The following is a 15935-nucleotide window of genomic DNA, read 5'->3' on the forward strand; positions in this document are numbered from 1 at the left end:
CTGGAATTGTTTTAGTATATACCCAGGTAAGGAACTGTGTTGGAGATTGAGGGAGGGTAGGCTCTGAACCCAATGCCGCATCTGCAAGTATTTAAAAAAATCCTGTTTCGGGAGACTGAACTTACTCTGAAGCTCAGAAAAGGAGATAACTTTTCCACCCGACATCATATCCCCCAATGAATTAATTCCTGCAGCATTCCAAGACTCCACCTGTAGGTTTCCAATTAGTCTAGCTATACAAGATAATGAGAGAGCAGTTGTCGGTAAGGAAACATCTTCACGCTTAATAACGAATCTATTCCATGCCTGTATTGTGGCACCAACTGAACCAGAGTGCCTGGAACTTGGGGGCTCTGCGGCGACCGGAAGCCATAACAAATCTGGGAGAGCTAGGGGTTTAACGGCCTCCGATTCCCACGCAACCCAAGGTTTAATGTTATCCTCCATAAACCAATCTCTCGCCTGATTTATCAAACAAGCATACTGGTATTTCTCTATATCTGGGAATGCAACTCCTCCTTCAAGTTTAGGTAAAGAGAGAGTTGCTCTTGCTATTTTCGGCCTACCCCCTTTCCAGATGTATCGGCCTATGGCTTTGTTAAATTTATTGCACATAGGTTTAGGAAGAACTCTGGGAATAGTACGAAACAGATACAGCAGTTTTGGCAGTAGCACCATTTTAAAGGCAGCTATTCTGCCCAGCCAGGATACTTCATGTAGCATCCAGTCTTTCAAGGCCACTTCAAAATTGGCCAGTAGAGGGGCATAATTGCATTCAATTATATCTTTGGTTCTAGTCAGGCGCACTCCTAAATATTTCAGGGAACATGATACCCATGAATAGTTAAAGGATGATTTTAAAAATTCTAATGTGTCCGTGGGGATATTTATTGGGAGGGCTTCGGATTTATTAGAATTAAGCTTATATAATGAGACCCTTGAATAAGCATCCAGCAGATGGTGTAGAGCAGGGAGGGAGTCTCGGGGATTATACAGACTAATCAAAACATCATCCGCAAATAGACAAATTTTGTGGCTAGTATTCCCCAGCTTAGGGCCCTGAATTTCATGTGACCCTCTGATTTTTTCAGCCAGAGGCTCAATTGCTAGCGCGAAAATTAATGGGGAGAGAGGACACCCCTGACGGGTGCCATTAGAGATGTTAAAATTAGAGGAAAGGCAACCGTTTACATATACCCTAGCTGAGGGGACCGTGTACAATGCCAGAATGGAATCTACAATTAATCCCTGAAACCCAAATTTCGTAAAAACCTCCCGGAGGTAGCCCCAGTGTAGTCTGTCGAAGGCCTTTTCCGCGTCTAATGATAAGAGTAGTAGTTGTTTTTGAGCCTTCTCACAATGTTCTATAATATTAAAGGCTCGTCTAGTGTTATCAGGTGATTGGCGACCCATAACAAAACCCACCTGGTCTGCATTAATTAAAGATGGTAGCAGTGGGTTGAGTCTTAAAGCTATTAATTTGGCGAAGAGCTTAATATCAGCATTTAGTAGAGCAATGGGCCTATAATTCTGAACCTCAGTGGTGGGTTTGCCTGGTTTATGAATGGCTATAATCTGGGCTTCTAGCATTTCTTTGGGAAATATTCCTGACTTGGTAGCTTCATTAAACACTAGTAAAAGTACCGGCGCCAAATCCGCCTTGTAAACCTTATAAAAATTAGAGGGATATCCATCAGGACCAGGGGCTTTATCTAAGGGCATGAGATCTATAGCTTTCTCAACCTCTTCTATGGTCCACGGAGCATTAAGAGTTTCACATGTGGCCGAGTCTAGGACAGGGAGATCTACATCCCTGAGGAACTCTTTAATTCCCTCTAAGCTTGGTTGAGGAGTTAAAGGATCCTCCCGTAGATTATATAATTTAGCATAATACTCAGCAAAGGAGTTTGCTATTTTAAACGGATCGATCACCCTACCCCCTTTCGATTTATTAATCGAATATATCTTTTCTCTAGCCCGCTTTCCTCTTAACTTACGGGCAAGTAATCTCGATGCACGGTTTCCAAATACATAAAACTTCTGATTCAAACGGGCAAGGTTCCTATGCACCTCCTGTAGTAAAAAGACATTAAGTTGCTTGCGTGCCCCAGCTAACTCTTTATATATGGTTTTATTTGCTGGGTCCGCTTTATGAGCTGTTTCTAGTGAGTTAACAACCTCTTCTAAGTTTGCCCATTTTAATCTATATTCTCATTTAAACTTGGCGGCAATTTGTATTGCAGAGCCCCGAACAACAGCCTTCAAGGTGCACCAAAAATTAAAGACAGAGGTCTCATCTGGTTTGTTATTGATTAAGTATTCCGATAAGGACTTCTGAATATGTTGTTGAGCCTCTGGCTGAGCAAACATATGTTTACCTAATCTCCACGGGCCAGGGATATGTTGTCTATGTGCAATGTCCCATGAAAAGAAAATAGGGGAATGATCAGACCATGCCATAGGCATAATATCTATTTTTTTAATAGAAGATAGCGTAAATTTATCAGCTAGTACTAAGTCTATTCTTGAGTACGAGCCATGAACATGTGAGAAAAATGAGAAATCTCTATCTGCTGGATGTTTAATTCTCCAAATGTCATATAGCTCATACTCTGCAAGGAGCTGTCGGAATCCTCTAGAACACTCGGTAGACTGCCGATTCCTGGGCAAACTTTTACTGGACCTATCTAACAAGGGGTCGGGCACAAGGTTAAAGTCTCCCATAATAATAATGGCACCTTTACTGTATTTCTGGAGAAAAGCACAAAATTTCCTACAAAAATTCAATTGACGTGTATTGGGGGCATATAGGGACGCTATGGTAACCTCCTTACCCTCTAATTGACCCACCAGCACTAAATATCTCCCTCCCGGGTCAGAATATTGTTTGTTCAGTACAAATGAACAATGTTTTGAGATAAGGATTGCTACTCCAGCTTTCTTAGATGGACCGCTAGCCATATAGCAAAGGGGAAATCTATCATTATTAAACGCTGGTGGAGAGGAGACGCAAAAATGTGTCTCCTGAACTGCTACAATTTGAGCCTTTAATTTATGGAAATGATTTAAAGCGAGCCTTCTCTTATGCGGTGAATTAAGCCCTTTGGCATTAATTGATATCAGATTAACCATAATAAAGTATTATGAGATAGTTGAAAACCAGTGGGAATTTGTAACCCCTGAGCTGTGTATAGCGACAATTTGAATCAGTACATCTTGGCCTACTACAATCAAATAATAAAAAAACAAAAGGGGGAAGAAAAAATAAATGAATAAATAAAAAACAGAAAAATAAAAACACAATGATAAAAATTAAATAACAACAAAAAGATAAACTAACTGAAATGCCCTCACTTGAGGTCAGAGACGGTTGCCTAACCATGGCAACACGATTGGGGTACATGGGAAATTAAACACATGTCATACACCACCTTAAACAACATTAGGAATACAAGGTCATAACTATAACCTAGATCAGCGGAACTTCTAGACCTGAGATAAGATAACTTGAATTTCTCCCCAGCCTACAAAGGAACCCATTTAGACACTATGACCAACATAATAACAAAGAATCTAACTCAATATTACAGTCTTACGGTTCTTGAGACTAATCAACTCTACCATATAGGCATGGGGAAAAAACAAAAAACAAAGTTATTCGAAATCATTACGATTCAGCAGTCGACCAGTCCTTCTGAATATGGCGAAGAGGAGAGCATCTAGAAGAGGACACTTCTACCTTCATCTCTGAAAGAAATTTCTCACCCTCTTCAATAGAGGAAATGGTGGTCAAGGAGCCATTGCGTGAGATGAGGAGTTTAGTAGGAAAGCCCCATCTGTAAAGAATATCAGCTTTTCGAAGGGCAGAAGTGATAGGTTGAAGTGAACGTCTCTTTAGTAGAGTAGCCTGCGATAGATCTCCATATAATTGCAACTGGCCCATAACAGCGGCCGTTTCCTCCGATGGACGAGAAGCTTTCAACAGAGCCTCTTTAATATGGAAGAAGTGCATACACATGAGGACATCTCTTGATGCGTTCTCTGGTGCCCTTTTGGCTTTGGGGAGCCTATGAATACGGTCGATCAAAAGATCAGTAGATTTCGCAGAAGGAAGAAGCTTTTGAAACAGAGACATTGTGTAATCGTGGAGGCTGCTATTGGATATATTCTCAGGAACGCCTCGTAGCTTTAGATTATTTCGGCGTGAACGGTCCTCCAAGTCACACACTTTATCTTTGAGTGATGCTATTTCATTCTGCATTGCTTCATGCATTGTGATGAGATCGTTATGTGACCCCACCACTTCACCCATTTTCGTCTCCAAATCATCCGTACGACCTCCAAGATCATCTATGGAGTGTTGACAAGACTGAAGAGTAGCCCGAAATTCAGCTGCAACTTCATTTTTAAATTGTGAGAGGAGTTTTTTCATTGTACCCACTGTAAGAACTTCTCCATCCTCTGAAGTATCCTGAGAGGGGCCCGGAGGTGTCGCCCCTTCGCTTTGTGCAGGTTGAGATATAGCGGACCCCTTTCGTGCTGCAGACTCATCAACAGCCTTTGATTTAGGAGATTGAGATGAGGCTTTGAAGAAAGAAATTTGAGAGACAGGTTTCTCGACTCTCGGCTTCTTAGGCGCCATGTATGATATTAAGATTGTTGCAGAATAGAAATATGAATTAGCACAGACACACCAACATGTAATGACTTCAATATGCTGAACTGATCTCAGGTCTTACTATAGGCGGTATTGAACATGTGTTAAAGTGAAGTAGCGACTACATCTCACTGAGTTCAGAATATACTTGCAGAGTAATTACTGATAGATTTGCTCAAATAAAATAAAATTGGCTGTGCTTAAGCAGAAGAGTCAGCCTGAATACTTTCCAAAATGGCCACCGGACCTTTATAGAGATCTCATTTCAGGCCTGGCTGTGCTGGGGAAAATCTGCCCCTGACTCTTGGATGTCAGGACTGGGGGAAAGGCAGGAGGGGAGCAATCTCAAGCCAGTTTATATCAGGCAGCCTAAGCCACCTACTCACACCAGCAGGACAGCGCAGATGACAGATGCAGGCTGAGTGCAGGACGCCCAGCTACAAATACAGCCGACTCCTGGGGCCTGTTAATCCTCCTTCTAGAGGGTAAGGTGAGCACCAGCAGTCCCTCAAAGAGATCTCCGGATAATGCGGGGCAGGAGAAAGAGGCTACCTTAAGGCGCGAGTTGCGCGTTACCGCGGGGCGCTCCGGCGGGTCCCACTCCAAATCCAGTCCCCGGCTTCACAGGTCTGACAGGCCTCAGTGCGTCGCTATGCGCCGGTGGTCGGCTGACACTTTCCCCGGACTTCTGACACAGCCGCAGGTGTCCCAGCAGACTCCCGAGAGGCCCCGCAAAGCGCTTCAGACCTTTGGGGTCCGGGAGAGGGTCTCATTAACCCCTTTTGTAGGGGATTCAGCAGGAGCCCACAGGGATTGTGTCCACTCGCGTCTGCAGTCAGGCCACGCCCCCATAAATGTTAAGTTTTAATTGTACACAATCTTAGATTTTCTGTTAGAGTGCCCCCAACAAAGAGTCTTCTTTTCTCCTTTCTCCGTAATACTGTAATTCTCTGACTCAGGGGAGCACCGCCAACGTTTTGATCCCGTTTGACACATAACTGTGCATTTAAATATCCCTTTAGTTGTTTTTTTTCTCTAAATATATTTTCTTACCCTCCTATTTATGCTATAACGGTGTTTTCCTTTTTCTGGTTTTCATCCTGTGCGGGCTCCAAATACCATTTTTTCTACTGAATTTTGTTTGTTAGTCAGCTACTATAGTATAAAAGGCCTAGTTGTGGAATTTACGTTTAGCAGCCCCTTTCCCAAAGAACTTTATATGTATGCTGGCACTCAGTTGCCCCCAGGTCTGACTACACACAACTTTTAGTCACTAACCAGAATGGTTAGAGCTAGTGAGTAACACAAGACGGCAGTAGCCAGGCAAGCAGGGTGAGCTACAAACCGTATAAAACAGCACAAAACAGAGGCCAAAAACAATAAAAGAGCAAAAGGTCAGGGCAGGAAGCAAAAAAACAATGTTAGGGGGCAAGGTTCAGCAATCATATATCTAGATAAACAATAATACCCATTTTGTAAAACAGATCCTCTTAATGGCACCTAAGCCAGGCCTGCGGCTCTCCAGCTGTTGTGAAACTACAAGTCCCAGCATACCCTCCTACCGATCAGCTGGTAAAGCATGCTGGGACTTGTGGTTTCACAGCAGTTGGAGAGCCACAGATTAGCAAGGCCTGGACTCACATATAAGCACGGAGTGCCAGTTGAGTGGCAGGTTGCATCAGAGCACAATTACGCATGCCCGCACACACATTGCGCAGTGACACAACTAGGACAGCGGTATATGAAGCAACCAGTCAGACACGTGTAGACCTAAGGCGACGGCACCCAGGTACAAGTTCCCGGATGATGATTTAGTCCCCGTGTATTTGGGTATGAACATTTTGAACAGTCAAAAACTTGTTTATCTGTCCCATCTGAATGTGAAAGAATTAAATACATTGGATAGTGCTGAGCGAATGGAGGCCTAATGTATCAGTCCAATCTGGTCACACACAAAGGTGTCCAAGTTGGGGAGAGAATAGAATCATCCTGTGTATGGGCAGCTTTAGAGTATTGCTATGAAAGCCTCATACCTCAGCCTCATACCTCAGTAACCAACTGCACACTCCTCATTGCACCTCTGCGTGATACATACCTTTCCGATAGCTGAATAAGCCTCTCAAACTCCCCTGTGTTTTCTGTTACAGAAACAAGGGCCTGGACCCCTTCCTACAGAATAAAACAATATATTTCCTAAGCAATTAATAACATTTTCTTTTTAAAATGCAATTTCTGTAAGAAAAACAAAACACTATTTTCACCTACTTTCCTTGATCTCTCCAGAATTTCCTCTGTATCCTGGAAATGCAAATATTATGTTATCTCACAAGTACAAAGACACAGCAGGAACGGCGGTATCTGGGAAAGCATCTGAGTGACTACCATTGGGATCAATGCACAGGAAGCATTTAGCTATATGAGACATCCCGGCCCAGTGTACACCGCTCATAAGGGGAATATAGACAGTGGGCAAAATTTACTAAGCGCCGGTTTGACGGCGGTTTCTATTCTATTCTGAACCCCGGCGGTTTAGTGGCGGGTTCTATTCTGTTCTAAACCCCGGGGGTTTGGTGGCGGTTTGATGGCGGGTTCTATTCTGTTCTAAACCTCAGGGGTTTGGTGGCGGTTTTGCAGCGGTTTCTAAATGACAGCCCTGTTCTATTCTATTCTAAAATGTGTTTTGATGGCAGTTTTGCAGCAGTTTTGGCCTTAGTAAATCTGCAGATAGCAAAACCGCCGCCAACCCACAGTCAAAACACATTTTAGAATAGAATAGAACAGGGCTGTCATTTAGAAACCGCTGCAAAACCGCCACCAAACCCCCGGGGTTTAGAACAGAATAGAACCCGCCACCAAACCGCCGGGGTTTAGAATAGAATAGAAACCGCCGTCAAACCGCCGCTTAGTAAATTTTGCCCAATGCATCAAAGATGAACTCATTGTTTTTTTTATATTTCCAGATTGTTCCTAGGGAAGTAGAATGTGCAGACAGGTCATCTTCACAGCCATTGTCCCAACTTCTGTTATTCTGGACACATATACTATTACCTGAGCTTAACCTCCACTGACCGGAGCACTTTATGCTGACACAACACATTGAAGTCCTCAAATTTGGTAGAAAATTATCCTTATAATATTGTCCCTTCATATTATATGGTGTTGCCACATACTGACGTTACACAGAAGTGAATGATTATCCCACTTTATGCAGCTAAAGCTGATTATCCTGCCTCTCTGCATATGTAAGGTATTAGATTGCCAGCTCAAATGAGCAATGCCTCCCCCCTCCAGTCCTCACCGACCTCGTTCACTGACACATCCATGGAATATGCAGAATAATATTTAAGAACATTTATTTTGTAGTCTTACATGTTTAACCTCACCCCTGACCCTGGGTGTCTGCAGGCACCGCCCGGAAACCCTGGACTTAGCGCCATCTGCCCCACTGCGAAGACACCTGCCAACCCTGGTCATTTCTGCCCCTACTTATATACCTCAGGGGCAGATTTATCAAACTTCCTAAAGAATTTAGTTTTTTCCCATAGAAACCAATCAGGTTGTAGCTGTCATTTATCTACTAGTCTATAAAATGACATCTACAATCTGATTGGATGCTATGGGCAACACCTCCAATTAATCCATCTCCCACTTGTTTTCCAATTTAATCCATTATGTAATTGTGCCGATACGACATTAACAATAATTATATATTTAAGCACAGGTTACTTCAATTAGACACCCAGGAGCAGAATAGTATCATACTGGAGATGGCTCAGGCTGTCATGGAGGGTCACTGGCACCTCCATGATACAGCAGGATGCAGACTCATATATATGATATATAAGTGGCAGTGGATGGTCTGTGACTGTGAGAAGATTTACAGATAGTTTATAGTAGACTAGAAATGTTACTGATCACCACACAACAAGCAATATAGACAGGATAGTAATACTGCAACAGAAAACAAAAAAAAAAAAAACTTTTCTGTCTCAGTTATAGGAGACATTTTGTTGAAGCCGCCTGACTCCACTTCTATATATTTTGGTCTCCTAGAAAATGGCCGCCGCCGCCTTTAAAGAACTACAGCTCTGTAAACTGGTGCTCATAAACATCATTAGCGCTGTGTGATAGTGAGGGCGGCCCAGTTGCCATGGTCCCCCTGCCACAGCATACACCGTGATAACTGATAGTTACCTGGATGAACTCCTCAGCTGTCATGTGACAGTGACAGTCAACATACCCCGCTGCAGCCATTCCCACACCTGGGCGGGGAATTAGTGTATTACCGCCCTCAGTAATGGCTGCAGGTGGGCGGGGCTTATAGTCACTGATTGACAGCCTGGTGCTGGCTGGGTGGGATTTGTGTCTTCTAATAATTCATAGGTGGGATAAATAAATAGTTGGTCAGCAAAGCCCACTGGTATATTGCAGCAGATATTACACTTGTTGTGCAGGATTGTGAACCAGTAAAGATGTTTCCTGCGCTCTATATACCAGTGGTTGCTGCTGTTTCCTATGTGGCTAAAGGACCTCTGTGACGTATCCACCACGTGACCGCTGCAGGAGGCTGGACCGCTCCTGCGTTACCATCCACTAGGGCATAGAGGGGGAATAAATATCCGTGGCGAGCGCAGCGTGCCACCGTGCCTGAAGCGTGGCGAGCCCGCGAGGGGACACTTTTGGTCCCCCGTTAGCATCCCCGCCCCTCCCTTTTTTAGGCCAGGTCACGTGGGCGTGACGTCACAGGTCAGCCCTCTATAGTCTAGACCTAACCATATACCAGTGCCCTGACCTACCTCTGCAATGTATTGTGGATTTCCTTTATTGCAGAGTTTGTATGTAACTAGGTCATTCTGATCATTGTGCAAAATAAAACTTCACATTTTTAAATTTAGCCTGCAGTGTTTTATTGATATATAGATATATGTAGTTATATAAATGTCCTCACGTTGGAAAGTAATGAGCTGGTGGGAACTCTGACCCCTCCCACCGATGTCAGTGATGTCACTTCCAGAGAGGTTCAGCATTAACCAGAAAAAAAAATAGGTGCGCTCAAACTCAGCTGCTGATTTAAAATATATTTACTTAAATTCATATAATATAAAAACACATGAATATCAGATGAAATATAAAAAATAAATGCATGTAAACATGATATATTAGCACCAACAGACAATATTGCACATTAATAATAAATATGTAACACTAGTGTGAAATGATAAGTCAGCAAACAGTGATATGTCAGCAAGAGCACGGAGGACACTCGTTCAAAATTCCGTCCGTTAGTCTCTTATAACAGCACATGCATGTATGAAGCCAATGGCGTAAGTTCATCCCAGACGCCCGGAGGCAAGTTATAATTTGGTGCCCCTCCGTCACAGCCGCTGACACTGTAATGTAGAAATACGTATGCAGACAGGATATAGATAGAAGGCAGCAGCTAATGGTCTCACATGGAGCTCTCCACTAGTGTATGGTGGCTTCTCAGGTGCTGGGAAGGGGTGCCATGTATTGGGCGGCCGTGACGGTACACTCCGGGTACATAGTTACAGCCCTAAGTGGGAAGAATATGTTTTGGGCAGTGGAGGTGCCCCTTCAGTGCTGGAGCCCGGCGGCAGGCGTCTCCATTGCCTCCCATAGTTCTGCCCCTGTATGAAGCGTATATTAGTAGACCAGCTGGTATTGAATGTAAATAATGAGAGTCTGTGTACCCTATGCACCAGTCCACAGTGTGATGGCAAAACTTAGATATACAATAGCAATTTACAGAATAGTCAATTCCTCCACCTTTAATCCAGGGAGGATGATGGAATTAATGTACAATACTCCTTACCTCTACCCTCGTAACGGGGAGGAAAACAAAGTGACTTTGTGTCACTGACAAACCGCGCTGTGCGCTATTAGCCTCTCACTCTAGCTGCTCACCCGGCAACTGGTGGCGCCGAGTTCCAGCGCAGAAGGACCTCCACTCCAGATTAACGGTCTTTCCAATGGTCCTGGGCGTGGGCAAGAGGGTGGGTGTCTGCCACTGTGTGGGTGCTTGCAGCCACCGAAGCCCTACGCAGTGAGACTGACGCCCGGCATACCGAATGAAGGTAAGGGGGTAGCAGGTGCGGACAACAGTGGGGGGGGGGGAGGGTTAGGTTAGGGGCTCCCGTGGGGTTAGGGATAGATTACTTACCCTGTCAAGATCTGGTCCTTTTCTAGCTTTCGGTGTCAGTATTACATCCGCCGAGCTAACGTCCGGCGGGATGGAATACTGATTCCTTAACTCTATGCAGAAAACAGACGTATGCAAAAGTGTAGACAGCGCTAATAGACAAGACAATTTATTGAAGTATGACTAGCACCGCTGGTATGTTGAGTCTAGTCTGAAAACCAGGGGCCTGATTCAGAACAGATCGCAGATGCGATCGCAATAGCTCACGCAGCTCTGCCACAAAAATATGCTAGTGACTGCGATCACAATGCCGACGCAGCATAATATAGACGCCCACTTCCCATCTCACATCCGTAATACCTCGCAAGTCTGAGAAACCATCGGTAACATCGGAGCCTCATTCACACTAGCACAAGGTCAGACATTACTCAGAAATTGCTAAACTTCCTGCACGCAGCGAGAGCTCAGGCTGCGTATGCCATCGCTGTGGCTAAATTATGCACGCCCCTATAACGGCGTCCAAACGCACTGGCACGTCTGCGTTTTGCCGAACACCCCCCCTACGCTCACTTCCTGTCAATCACACTGCGATGGGTCTGCGTGGTGTCTGTGATCACAGTGTTGCCTTCGGAATGGGACTGGAGGGTTGAACCGGGCTGGCACCGGTGATAGCAGTAACAGAACCAGAATGGGACCGGTGATAGTAGCAACAGAATCAGAATGGGACCGGTGATAGCAGCAACAGAACCAGAATGGGACCGGTGATAGCAGTAACAGAACCAGGCTGGAACCGGTGATAGCAATAACAGAACCAGAATGGGATCAGTGATAGCAGTAACAGAACCAGAATGGGACCGGTGACAGTAATAACAGAACCAGAATGGGACCGGTTATAGTAGCAACAGAACCGGAATGGAACCGTAGACTAGAACCGGTGATAGCAATAACAGAACCAGAATGGGACCGGTGATAGTAATAACAGAACCAGAATGGGACCGGTGATAGTAATAACAGAACCAGAATGGGACCGGATATAGTAGCAACAGAACCGGAATGGAACCGTAGACTAGAACCGGTGATAGCAATAACAGAACCAGAATGGGACCGGTGATAGTAGCAACAGAACCGGAATGGAACCGTAGACTAGAACCGGTGATAGCAGTAACAGAACCAGAATGGGACCGCTGATAGTAATAACAGAACCAGAATGGGACCGGTTATAGTAGCAACAGAACCGGAATGGAACCGTAGACTAGAACCGGTGATAGCAATAACAGAACCAGAATGGGACCGGTGATAGCAATAACAGAACCAGAATGGGACCGGTGATAGTAATAACAGAACCAGAATGGGACCGGTGATAGCAATAACAGAACCAGAATGGGACCGGTGATAGTAATAACAGAACCAGAATGGGACCGGTGATAGCAGCAACAGAACCAGAATGGGACCGGTGATAGCAGTAACAGAACCAGGCTGGGACCGGTTATAGTAGCAACAGAACCAGAATGGGACCGGTGATAGCAGCAACAGAACCAGAATGGGACCGGTGATAGCAGTAACAGAACCGGAATGGGATCAGTGATAGCAGTAACAGAACCAGAATGGGACCGGTGATAGCAACAGAACCAGAATGGGACCGGTGGTAGCAGTAACAGAACCAGGCTGGGACCGGTGATAGTAGCAACAGAACCGGAATGGAACCGTAGACTAGAACCGGTGATAGCAATAACAGAACTGGAATGGGACCGGAGCAGTGGCGTATCTACAATGGGTTCAGTGTGTGAGGGGCACACGGGCCCCTGGGGGCCCCGCACCGCACACACTGCACCTATATTTTTTTTACACCTACCTGTCCGAGGTCCCGCGCCAAGTATCACTGCTGCTCAGAACACCGGAAAAATGGCAGCCGCGGCCATTTTCCGGTGTTCTGCGCATGCGCAGTAGACTCCGGGCACACTCTAGTGCCCGGAGTCTACTAATTCTCCGGTGGCTGGCAACCGCGTCAGTCGGCTGCCAGCCACCAGGGAGAGAGGAGGGGGCCCCGCACGAGGAGTGCACACGGGCCCCCTCCTCTCTTAAAACGCCCCTGGACCGGAGGCTAGAATCGGGTTGGGACTGGTGATAACAGCAGATTGAACACAGGCTGGTGAGGTGCAGACTGGAGTCTGGTCACATCGCTGCACTGCAGAGTAGAGGTTTACAAAAACCCAGCAGCACAGGTTCAGGCAGCGGATCGGAGGCAGCACATACACACTGGTGAGTGAGCACACAGAGAAGTAATGGACCACACTGTTCTGACAATGTGGTAGAGGCAGGTGCAGTGTTAAATATGGAGGCTCTTGTCAGGGATAGGATGAGGCAGTCATGTGACTGCAGAAGACAGGGAGATACTAGCGCTCACCTGATCAGAGTCAACATGGCTGCACCCATCGCCCTCAGGAATGTAGTGACGGTGCTGTGGGAAGGAGTGAGCCACCTTGGTAAAGCACCACCGCACAGGATAAGTGTGACTAAGTCCCGGCTTTGTGACAGTAATGTAGAAAACGTCCTAACAGTAACATAGACCAAAGTACAGTAAAGGCGTGCTCACGTAATTGTGACTGTGGAAGACCTACATGGGGGCGCACATCACCCTGCCTGGGGCGTCGCTCATGGCTGGTGCAACAAGAAGTAAAGACAACGATGTCACCACTAGAAGCTTCTGATTGGATGATTGTTGTGTGACCTCCCCAGCCGATCGCACTTAGGGCCTGATTCAGAGCCGCTCGGAAGCGGCCGCTCGTTCGCTATGAGCGATGTTCGCACAACTGCGCATGCATATGGGTCGTAATGCGCATGTGCAAACCAGTCATTAGTGCGCTCGCAAAACAGCGAGGGGCTGCTAATTTGAGTGACAGAATGAGGCGTTTGTGGGTGGTAACAGGGAAGGAGCTTGAAAACAAGGAGTGGAGATCTGAACGCAGGCGTGCCTAATGGTCAAAACGGCGTTTAATGGGAGTGCATAATTAACAAAGCAGCGTCATCGACCACGTCACTTGGTTGTCTTTTATCCTGAACTGCTCGCAGTGATTGCGGGAAGTAATTCCTACCACAAGCACTGCGAGCAGTTCAGATGCCTTTCGATGTTCCCGATTAATCTAATAAATACCGGAGATGACATGTGATGCGAACAGCAAAGGGGCGTCTTTACAAAATAGCGAGCGCATTTTTCGTTCGCTCGCTCAGACAGAGGCGTCAACACACCGCAAAGAGCGAGCGCTCAATTTAAATAGCCAGCCCCTTTTTAAGAACGAGCGTCCGCAAATAGCGTCCGGCTCTGAATCAGGCCCTTAATTCATTGCATCACTCCATCGGTATTTCCATCGGGACTGCGGCAGGCAAGGAATTTTAAAAGGGAACAATAACAAATGTTTGTATGTAATTTCATTTTACTTTATTGAAATTGTGTATTTATTTTACTCTGTAAATGTCATTTTCATATTTGTTACTTACACTGTGCAGACACGGTTGTCTCTAGTATAGATATTTAATGACAATATTATATTGTGTACGATTAATGTAATGTGAGTCATTTACATGTAACACTGTCCAGCTGCATCCCTACGCTACGTTTGTTGCTCCAGACATAAACCTTGTGCGTATGAAACCCGTCGTCAATGTCAGGCGTTTTTCTCTGGTGAACTTGTCGTCGGTTTTAAAACTAGAACAAATAGAAGATAATAATCAACAATAAAATAACAGGAATAAATAGCGTGTGTCATTCCCATGAGATTCCAAATAATCAGCACCGGTCTGAGCAAGCCGGGGGAACAAAGTGTGGGGTCCCCCTGCCATAACATTAACCAGCCCCACAAGTTGGAATTCCTCAGACAGTATAAATCCCAAAAATAAAATGGGGTCCCGGCTTCTGCGGAACAACCAGCCCCGGGGCTATTCCACATACCCCAAGTGGCAATGGGTACAGGATCAATAGTTAAATAATAGCTAATATTGGCCCTCATTCAGAGCCGTACGCTCTGAGCAGAGCGCACGCTCTGAATGAGGGCCGGGCTCCATTTTCATGGAGCGTCCTCCTGGACGCTCGTATAGCTGTGGGTCACCACCCACAGGCTATACGAGCGTGCATTGTGAAGGCCGCGATGGTCGAGACCATCGCGACCATCGAAATTGCGAGTCGGAGCCTGCGGTTGAGGTTTTCAACCGCAAGCTCCGGAGTGATTTTGGCTCTATCAGAGCCAAAATCACTCCCACTGACATCACTAGTGATGTCAGTGGGCCGGCTTCTGACGGGAGGCATTCCCGTGGGAACGCCCCCGTCAGGGAGGCACGCCCCCGGCACACCCACCAAAGGGGGCGTGCTGTCAATCAACATTGACAGCACGCCCCCTTTGATCGGACACAACGAGCGAAGGACTTTCCTTCGCTCGTCGCGTCTGGCGCATGCGCACGACGGAGCTCCATCCGTCGTGCGCATGCTCAGTCCATAACATCGACCCACTTGCGAGCGGACAGCCGCTCGCGAGTGGGTCTGAATCAGGCCCATTGTTTCTTCCCCAATTTTCCAATACCGGCCCAGGCTGAGAGGTCCGGGGCTGGTTATGGATTTGGGGGGGGAAGATGGGGGGTGCCACACATTTTTTTTTCAATCTTAACTTTCTCAACTTTTGAATCCAACAAAGCCTGCACAGATCTGTGCAGTATTTCTCCCAAACTCACCCGTCTTAGGGGGCATCCATGGGGTATTCCCGCTACATGCGACACCGTGGAATGAGGAATATTGAATATCCGCACACCTTCGCCAATGGAATGTCACATCCAACGGGCACCCACACAATCATGCCTCACGTTGCCCCCCTATGAGCAGCCTAGCCAGTGTTCATTCTGACTCAGTACATGTCAGATTACAACTGATGCAGGTCTGGGCATTTCCAAGACGTCACAGTACGGTGTTGCCACCTACGGTTATCTTTACATACTACTATCCTGTGACTTTTGGCACTTCAATGTATACACACACATTAACTTTTCATTCACTCAGAAAGATACATTGTGGAAGCTAATTTTTAAGGTTTGCAGTAAAGTAGAGGACACATTGTTTATTTTAATTTAGGACTG

The 15935-nt window shown here is 45.9% G+C and overlaps 1 protein-coding gene across 1 annotated transcript in view; it reads right to left on the reverse strand.

Moving 5' to 3' along the window:
- LOC148474628 (putative deoxyribonuclease tatdn3-A) overlaps nucleotides 1-8933 on the reverse strand; it is a 105944-nt gene extending 97011 nt beyond the window's left edge. The window contains exons 1-3 of the mRNA XM_088458317.1: nucleotides 8852-8933; nucleotides 6923-6955; nucleotides 6753-6826 (exon numbers count right to left, since the gene is read on the reverse strand). Coding sequence (XP_088314443.1) covers nucleotides 6753-6826; nucleotides 6923-6955; nucleotides 8852-8911 — 167 coding nt within the window. The 5' untranslated portion in view covers nucleotides 8912-8933. The remainder of the gene's footprint in view (nucleotides 1-6752; nucleotides 6827-6922; nucleotides 6956-8851) is intronic.
- Between the last annotated feature and the right edge of the window lie 7002 nt (nucleotides 8934-15935).

Source organism: Taudactylus pleione, unplaced genomic scaffold (assembly GCF_031769625.1).
Source record: "Taudactylus pleione unplaced genomic scaffold, aTauple2 ptg000825l, whole genome shotgun sequence".
Taxonomy (NCBI): domain Eukaryota; kingdom Metazoa; phylum Chordata; class Amphibia; order Anura; family Myobatrachidae; genus Taudactylus; species Taudactylus pleione.